The sequence below is a fragment of the Primulina tabacum genome, chromosome 17 (assembly GCF_025594145.1).
Source record: "Primulina tabacum isolate GXHZ01 chromosome 17, ASM2559414v2, whole genome shotgun sequence".
NCBI lineage: Eukaryota > Viridiplantae > Streptophyta > Magnoliopsida > Lamiales > Gesneriaceae > Primulina > Primulina tabacum.
In genome coordinates this window covers 14,737,154-14,745,964 of record NC_134566.1, presented here as the reverse complement: position 1 = coordinate 14,745,964, position 8,811 = coordinate 14,737,154, and the positions used below count along the sequence as shown (strand labels likewise).

The window sequence follows — 8,811 nt, the reverse complement described above, 5'->3', positions numbered from 1 at the left end:
GAACAAATCTCTGTACGGTCTCAAACAGGCGCCGAGGTGTTGGTACAAGAGATTTGATTCCTATATTATGAGCCTTGGATACAACAGACTGAGTGCAGACCCTTGTACGTATTTCAAGAGGTCTGGTGATGATTATATTATTTTACTGTTGTATGTGGACGACATGTTGGTAGCAGGCCCCAACAAAGATCAGGTCCAAGGATTGAAGGCACAGTTGGCTAGGGAATTTGATATGAAGGACTTGGGACCAGCAAACAAGATTCTAGGGATGCAAGTTCACCGAGACAGAAGTAACAGAAATATTTGGCTTTCCCAGAAAAATTATTTGAAGAAAGTCTTGCAACGCTTCAACATGCAAGATAGTAAGCCAATTTCGACCCCTCTTCCTGTTAACTTCAAGTTATCCTTCGAGATGTGTCCTAGCAGTGAAGCAGAGAGGATGGAGATGTCTCGAGTACCGTATGCATCAGCAGTGAGAAGTTTGATGTTCGCCATGATATGTACAAGACCGGACATTGCTCAAGCAGTGGGAGCAGTTAGTCGGTATATGGCGAATCCTGGACGAGAGCATTGGAGCACTATTAAGAGGATCCTTAGATACATTAAGGGTACCTCAAATGCTGCATTATGTTATGGAGGATCGGATTTTACACTCAGGGGCTTTGTCGATTCAGATTATGCAGGTGATCCTGATAAGAGAAAATCTACTACTGGTTATGTGTTTACACTTGCGGGGGGAGCAGTAAGCTGGGTTTCAAAACTGCAGACAGTTGTGGCGTTATCTACAACAGAGGCAGAATACATGGCAGCTACTCAAGGTTGCAAGGAGGCAATATGGACTAAAAGGTTATTGGAGGAGATCGGGCACAAACAAGAGAGTGTTCCTTTGTTTTGTGACAGTCAGAGTGCCTTGCACATCGCAAGGAATCCAGCCTTTCATTCCAGGACTAAACACATTGGAGTCCAATTTCATTTTGTGCGGGAAATAGTAGAAGAAGGAAGTGTGGATATGCAGAAGATCCATACAAAGGATAACATAGCTGATTTTCTGACAAAGCCAATAAACATTGAAAAGTTTGAGTAGTGTAGATTCTCAAGTGGCCTAGCAGAAACGTAAGCAGCAGGGAATGGCAAGATTGAAATGATGTGTGAAGATGTGTTTGATTCTCAATCAAATCTCCAAGTGGGAGAAATGTATGCAGAATAGTCAAATGGGGCCATAGGTGCATTATTGACAGAATAATGTGAAGATGAAGCAAAACGTGGGTTGGCAAGGAAATTTCGTGGAATTTTAGATAACGCGTTTTTAACGCGTGTTCACACGGTCAAGAGGCTCTATAAATAGAGCTCCCCCCTTCATTCTGAAATCATCCCTTCTTCGAGTTTTCTCTCATCTTATAAGCATTTGAGGGCTTATTTCTATAATATTTGTGAGGTGTTTTGTTCTCCTGTATTAAGAGTGTGTGTTCTCTTTGGAAACACAGTGAGTGAGTTGTACACCACAAAATATTATAGTGGAATTCTTTTCATCTTGCCCGTGGTTTTTACCCTAATAATTTTTAGGGGTTTTCCACGTAAATCTCGGTGTCCAGTTTATTCTTTATTTTCGAGTTTTATTATCTCAAATTCCGCACGTAGGACCAACACAATTGTTATAAAATCACTTTATAAAAATATTTTATAAGTAATTGTCTATACAAAACTTTTATAAGTTGCGTAATAAATGGTTTATAGCTTCTTATTTTTTCGAGATTATATGGATCATAATTAATTTAGTTGGTAAATTGTAAATCAAGAACTAGGAAAATCCTTTCGAGTATAAAGAAGTCGCTAATGCGACTCTTACCCTGACCAAATGTCAACATCGGCGGAGTAATTGATTTAGAAAACGCAAAGCGAGGTGGGAAGGTGTCCGGAACTCTTTCGATCTGTTCTCTGCTGACTCACACATATATGTCCGATTAAAGTATCATTTTATGCTGCATATATTATCATGTTCGAAACCCAGCCCGAGATTTCTTCTTAGTAACTCTAACCAACGTAATTGATCGTAATCTGGTGGATTTCGTCATGACTTACGTTTCAAGAATTCTCAATCACTCCAAAAAGGTACCGCATTTTGATGGTCTTGAATTGTTGATCAGATGATTTTGTTTTTGCTTTGATGTTTTTCAATTTGATGCCTGTAAGGCTTTTTATGATTTTATTTTGTATAGCAAGGTTTCTGTTTGTGTGATTGTTGGTGGTGTTATTATTATAATTTTTTTGCGAATTTGTATGTGTTTTACTTTTGTCAGTCAGCTCAACCTGAGACATCATCATTCCCTTTTTATTTATATATTTAAATCTGGGTTTTGGATCTTTCTTTTTGGCCATCTTTTAATTTGAACTTCTGCAACATAAACTGCTATCATTGTATTTCCGTGGGTAGTCTATCTTTAAGTTGTAAATTCTGGAATTGGGTTTTATGTATTGGTTGCAGGAAGGATAATGCCGCTTAGGAAGTTAAGATTTATTAGCTATTGACCCCAAATTTCCTGTTTGCTTGGCAAGTTTGATTACATGTGCCGTTTGTTGAGAGCATCTCAAAGTAATATCTGAAATGGGACTCTTATCCTGTGAACATTTGACAATTTGAAAAACCAGAATGTTTCATTAACATCAGCATTCCAGATTTCTTGGTTCAACTTGGGATCATTGTAAAAGGATTGTTGATATTAATTCTGATAGTGGCTTATGAACTCGTATTAACGTGGGTATAGTAATGTCAATAAATGTGCTATGTGGTCATCTTCATCTTTATCTTCACTCCATGGATGTTGCTCATCACACAGACAGTGGGTCAGCATTTCCCTGTTGCTGCTTGATGATCCACTGCTCTCACTTTTTCCAATTTGTATTTTGAATTACTCCCTTGCCATTTTGGTTTGCTTTACAGTTCAGACTTGCCCAGAACGTTTTGCGAAATGATCGTGCGATCATGATGCGCTGTTTTACACATAATGCCAGGCCATCAGTCGATAAAATAGATGGTAAGTTTCTGATAATTCTATTTTAAATTGCTTTAGTACAAGCGCTGTCTCTCTCCTCGATTGGAGGGCTGAGAGGATATGTAAGTGAGGTGCCGCCCACCTTCCACCAATGAAGATTATGCTTTCTATTTGAGTAAATTTATGGAGGTTATGTTTCACCTAGAAATAGTTCTATAGGGATGTTTACGAGAATGTGGTCCTTGGAACCTGCTAAACTGGCACTATGTTACCCCTTCTTTGGCAATGGACTTCTTACATTGGTTTCCTGCTGCTTGAGTATCCAACTATTGTGGAACTTAAAATGCAACACAAATCTCTGTAGATGTGCTTTTTGACCAAAATCATTATTCATCCATCCATCAAGTTGGCATCACATGTTTGTTTCTGAAGATTTAAATTTTCAGCAAGGAGTGGTTAGCTCCTATGTTTTCTGCACATCAATGCTTAAGATGCTCTTAACTTAGGTGCCGGCTCAAGTTTTCTTTTTGTTAGGCAGTTAGGTCATGTTTGCATTTAAATGACAGAATGATGATGCTTTAGTTACTTAAATCACTTAAAATTTTCAACTATGTGCTGTGTAAAGAGGTGTTGCAAGATAGAGAATCATTACAAATTACCCTACTCAGATGGAATTAGGGACTTTCATAGCAAGATTGTAGTACCTTCTTGTATGACATTATTGTGTTCTGTATTATGCTCTTGCATTTCTGTTATTTATTCAATGTGATGTGTGTTGTACTACAGAAGTTTCAAGGTCCAGACAACTTGGTCTTGGATCTGGAGACAAGTGTGGCATTTCTAAGTTTTCCAGTGAAGACTGTTTTTCTACCAGTAGCCGAGCAGTGAATTCCACCAAGGTGATTAGATTCATTGAAAATTCATCCTCTCTTATTAGCATGCTGTGGGTTTATTAGATTGTTATTTGGTAAGTTGAAGTTTAAATTATGTAATGCAGGAATTAACTATGAAAATGTGCAAGGGAAATACTTTGTTAGCAAGGAAGATGCATGCATCAGCAATAGGCGTAGAGTTTGACAGGTTTTTATGGTTGATAGTTTTTATTGCAACTTCTGCCTTCATGAACTGAAAAATGATCTCTTCGCTCCTTTTTTAATTATGTCCAGTAGACATCGAAGCTCAGCCAGAAGTTTTTCCACAGAGTCAGGTTAGTTTTATATTGGACTAATACTAGTAAATCACTTTGAAAATCTGAAGCTTCACCCTTGTGACACAGGCTATTAATTTATATTGGAAGGTTAGATGTGGGTCTGGCCTCTTGTTCGTGTTTCTCTGTTAACTGATGGCATATTGAAGTTACTTCTTCCACAGTTTAAAGCTAACACTCAATGTAAAATCTTAACGCGTATAATGAACTTCATATTTCGACCTTGGTCGCTACTTGCTAGGATGTTGGATTGTTTTATTTGATCTACATCATTCGCAAAAGCTTTTGTTTTGAGGTGTATCTCTCTACACCAATTTTGCCACTTTCAGGTCTTCCGCCACACGAAGAGATTGGGATGCCTTCTCTGTCACCTACCATGACAGAGGCAAGCATAATTCCAATATTATCCTAGTTATCTCATTCTGTACATACCACTACCATACTAAATGCTTCTTCTATTACTCTATTGCAGGGAAATATTGCCAGGTGGTTGAAGAAAGAGGGCGACAAAGTTTCTACAGGAGAAGTGCTCTGTGAAGTGGAAACCGTGCGTCCTTTCAATTTCTGTGCTGTCTTCTCTTCAGTGAATTTAGTTCTTCATAATGTTCATCAAAATTTTGTATATCAAATTTTTATATTCCCTTTATCTCCAGGACAAAGCTACGGTTGAAATGGAGTGCATGGAGGAAGGATATCTTGCAAAAATTTTACGTGGTGATGGCTCAAGTGGGATAAAAGTTGGCGAGGTATGTGTATGATAAGGTGTTAGGACTTTTAGTTCAGCCCATCTCTTGCATATCAGCTGAGCATTGTGTCTAGATACATGAAGATAAGCAGGAAATGAGAATCAAATTATATTTATATGAAATAATCTTTGACAAAATGGTAGAAGTTGATATCCATTACGTTGGTCATAAATACTTGTTATTTACTGAGACACTGTTCCTTTTAACGTCTGAAGCTATCAGTTGTTTCAAATTGCTTTTAAATTGAATCTGACCTAAAATACAACTAGGTCAATGGAACTATTTGCTTTTTAATCTAAATATTTACGTGCTAATTATCGAAGTTGTAAGCAAAAGAAACATTGATTCCGAAAATGAAAGAGCTGCCTACACTTGGTAAATGACCAGATTATAATATGATTGGCTCTAGATTATTGCCATAACTGTTGAAGAAGAGGAGGATGTTGCAAAATTTAAAGACTACAAACCCTCAACATCAGCTGCTGCAGCAGCTCCAAAACCACAGTCTGCTCCAATCACACCTGAAAAAGAGACCGAAGAAGTGCCTGTTGCTTCACCAGAGCCGAAAGCTTCTGAGCCTGCTACACCTTCTTCAGCTGGAAACCGCGCTTTTTCCAGTCCTCTTGCCAAGAAATTAGCGGAAGATAACAATGCAATTTTGATCCTCTAACTATATATTTATTCAACTGCTTTATATTTGAAAAGGAATATAATGGTTGTTGTGTCTTTCCAAAATGCTACAATCTTATACATTGATAATTTGTTTCATTTACAGGTATCTCTTTCAAACATCAAAGGAACTGGTCCTGAGGGACGCATTGTGAAGGCTGATATTGGGGATCACCTTGGTATTTATTTCTGCCTGGTGCTTCTTTGTAGTTTTTGAACCGCTGAGTGCTAACATGATTTTTTTTTTTTGCATTTGAGTTATGTCACTTTGTTTTTCCTGCTCTTTTTTTTTCCGTTCTTCTTTTTCATTTCTACAGTCCTTTTCATCGGATCATTGAGTTATTTTTGAGACAGTATATTTATCTGTTTCCACCTTCTATGTTTTGCAGCTTCTCATGGTAAGGGAGTTTCAGAAGATCCCAAGGTGGGCAAGCCAACATCTGGTGCTCCGGATTACACAGACATCCCTCATACACAAATTAGGAAGGTAAAAATATAAGCTTTGATATTACATTCCCAGCATTGATGGATTGCTTTTAGCTTCATCATTGTCAACTTGCCAGCACAAACATTATTAATTGAGAAAGTTTGATCTAGTCGTTTGGGGTTACTTTACTTAAGTGGAGTTCTGAGCCATACAAACCCTTGGTGTGACTTGTTTTGACCAGAAAAATCAGATGCATGTTTTTGAACACGTGCTTCTGTCTTAGCACTGAAATTGTATCTGAGGTTTTTTTGGGGCTTCAATGGGTGCTTGTATGCAATTGATTTAAATTCTGAGGACAAAAATTGGATTAATGTCGATAGCTTGCCACATTTTGATTTGAATTTTCTATTCCAGTTTAATCTGTGTTACCAACTGTGACAGATCACAGCATCTTCGTTGTTGCAATCAAAACAAACCATCCCGCACTATTACCTAACTGTGGATACATGTGTTGACAAGTTGATGGAGTGAGTACTAAGCTCTCATTTATGATACTTACCACCCAAAAATTTGTCTTGTTTGTGTTATACTCTTCTATTTTTTTCCTGCAGAGTGCGGAGCCACTTGAATTCATTGCAAGAAGCTTCAGATGCAAAAAGGATATCTGTCAATGATCTTGTGATTAAAGTATGAGAACTTGGCACAAATATTCCGTTTAATTTAGCTTGTTTGTCTGTATCTCTGTCTGCTGTGCTCTGGTTTCCTTTCCTTCTGCTTATCATTTTTTTGGCAAAATTTGCCTCACCAAAAGGTGCGAATCAGGAATTCACTTTGAATGAGTCTCCCTCCTTTTCATTTATTGTTTGTCTTCCTCTAATTCTTTTTTTTTTCTGGGGGGAGCTGACAGTTTTGTGAGGGCTCTGGGAAAGGCTTCATTTGTTTCAAACAACTTAGATATGGCTTTGATTAAATCGAATATCTCATTGCTAATCAATGGACCAACCATTTTACTGCAGGCTTCTGCCCTGGCTCTTAGAAAAGTTCCTCAATGTAATAGTTCATGGACCAATGATTATATTCGCCAGTAAGTATGTTCATTAACTTAAGTAGGCTTTCAATCATTAGAGGTTACTAGTCTCTAAATATTTTGATCATTACAGGTATCACAATGTGAATATAAATGTTGCAGTGCAAACAGATAAAGGGTTATATGTTCCCGTAATTAGGGTGAGTTGTCTCACCAAAAGTCAAGCCATTTTGTATAGTGTTTGTCAGTGAATTTAACTCGTAAATAATAGAAGTATGTAAAAAGTTTATGTGACAGTACTCTATGCCGATATTTGCAGGATGCTGACCAGAAAGGTTTGTCGAAGATTTCTGATGAAGTCAAACATTTAGCTCAGAAAGCAAAAGAAAACAGCTTGAAACCGGAAGATTATGAGGTGAAACCAAGTCCCACTTTATTACTTTTTGATGGCTTCTAGCGTTTTAAATCGATTTATAAGCTACCCTTTATGCAGGGGGGCACGTTCACGGTTTCAAACTTGGGAAGGCCATTTGGTATCAAGCAGTTTTGTGCCATCATCAATCCTCCACAAGCAGGCATTCTTGCAGTTGGTTCTGGTAAGATGAACTGCATCTCAGTGTAAGTTCCGATGTTTTTTATGTGTGTATGTCTATCCTCACCGCTTAACATGTGTGAGCAGCTGAAAAGAGGGTCGTACCTGGTACCGGTCCTGACCAGTATAAATTCGCATCATTCATGGCTGTGACATTGAGCTGTGATCATCGGGTAATTGATGGTAAGATAAACTCTGGTTTATTAAAACATAACACATTAAATTGTTTATGATTGATTTTCCCAACACATTGCTTCACAGGTGATGTCCAACAAGATGTTTATACCTTAACACGTCCTTTACATGTGTATGGAGATCAGGGAATGTATGCTTGAAATTAATATTTAAGGCACCCACATATAGATTAGTTGGGTTTCGGGCAATAAGAAAACATAAATAAGCACCCAATACCGCCTTATTGACATACAAGTAAATTACTATCATGGGATTTTGAATATGTGATATCTGGCTTTGATACAATGTTAGTTACGACATTCTTAAAAGCTTGGCCCGAGCTCATAGAAAATGAACCTACCCTTGTCTTATGTTTTATCATAAGCTACTACCAACGCCATTGATTATACGTGGATGGTTCTAATAACATAATTTTGATGCTCTTTTCAGGTGCCATCGGTGCAGAGTGGCTGAAGGCTTTCAAAGCTTACATCGAGAATCCAGAGTCGATGTTGCTTTAAAACGGTTTTTACCTTTCTTCTACTAGTTTCTCCAAATTCTTCCTGTATCGACAATCACCAGGTAACACAAGCGAGGCAATGGGACACGGCCACGGATGTCTTTCAAATGCTTTCTTAGGTCTGCAACTGATTGTGTCGATATTTTGGTTTTTTGACAACATGATGTTGATGCTATTTTTTTGAGAATAATGGGCACTGAAGCATGTGTCCTGAACTAAGTTCTTGCTCATGAAGAGTAGTGTAAAGGCCCTTTACCCCTTTCTGATTAAATAAGTCACTTGTCTGATGAAATTTTTTGGCATTTTGGAATTCAAATTAGTTGTGTAAATGATAAAAACTGAAAAATTAAAATAATTTTTTTCTTTAGAAAAAACAAGAAGAAGAAAGTTTGATGGAACTAACATACATTCATTTGTAATGGAAGTGAGGTATTTGATGAAGAGAGAAAAATTATTTCC

The 8,811-nt window shown here is 37.6% G+C and overlaps 1 protein-coding gene across 3 annotated transcripts; it reads left to right on the top strand.

Moving 5' to 3' along the window:
* Positions 1 to 1,849: 1,849 nt before the first annotated feature.
* Positions 1,850 to 8,534, top strand: LOC142531067 (dihydrolipoyllysine-residue acetyltransferase component 2 of pyruvate dehydrogenase complex, mitochondrial-like). Of its 3 annotated transcripts, none has more exons than XM_075637079.1 (19): positions 1,850 to 2,109; positions 2,939 to 3,032; positions 3,780 to 3,889; positions 3,988 to 4,070; positions 4,157 to 4,197; positions 4,527 to 4,582; positions 4,670 to 4,744; positions 4,851 to 4,943; positions 5,353 to 5,595; positions 5,719 to 5,791; positions 6,002 to 6,099; positions 6,481 to 6,566; positions 6,651 to 6,726; positions 7,056 to 7,123; positions 7,200 to 7,266; positions 7,386 to 7,481; positions 7,560 to 7,662; positions 7,746 to 7,841; positions 8,283 to 8,534. In XM_075637079.1, exons 1-19 carry the CDS (start codon positions 2,071 to 2,073, stop codon positions 8,351 to 8,353), a joined length of 1,668 nt encoding a protein of 555 aa, XP_075493194.1. In that variant the 5' UTR covers positions 1,850 to 2,070; the 3' UTR covers positions 8,354 to 8,534. The 3 variants fall into 3 exon arrangements, with proteins under 3 accessions (XP_075493194.1, XP_075493193.1, XP_075493192.1); XM_075637078.1 differs by having other exon boundaries at positions 3,777 to 3,889; positions 4,160 to 4,197; XM_075637077.1 differs by having other exon boundaries at positions 3,777 to 3,889.
* The last annotated feature ends 277 nt before the right edge of the window (positions 8,535 to 8,811 follow it).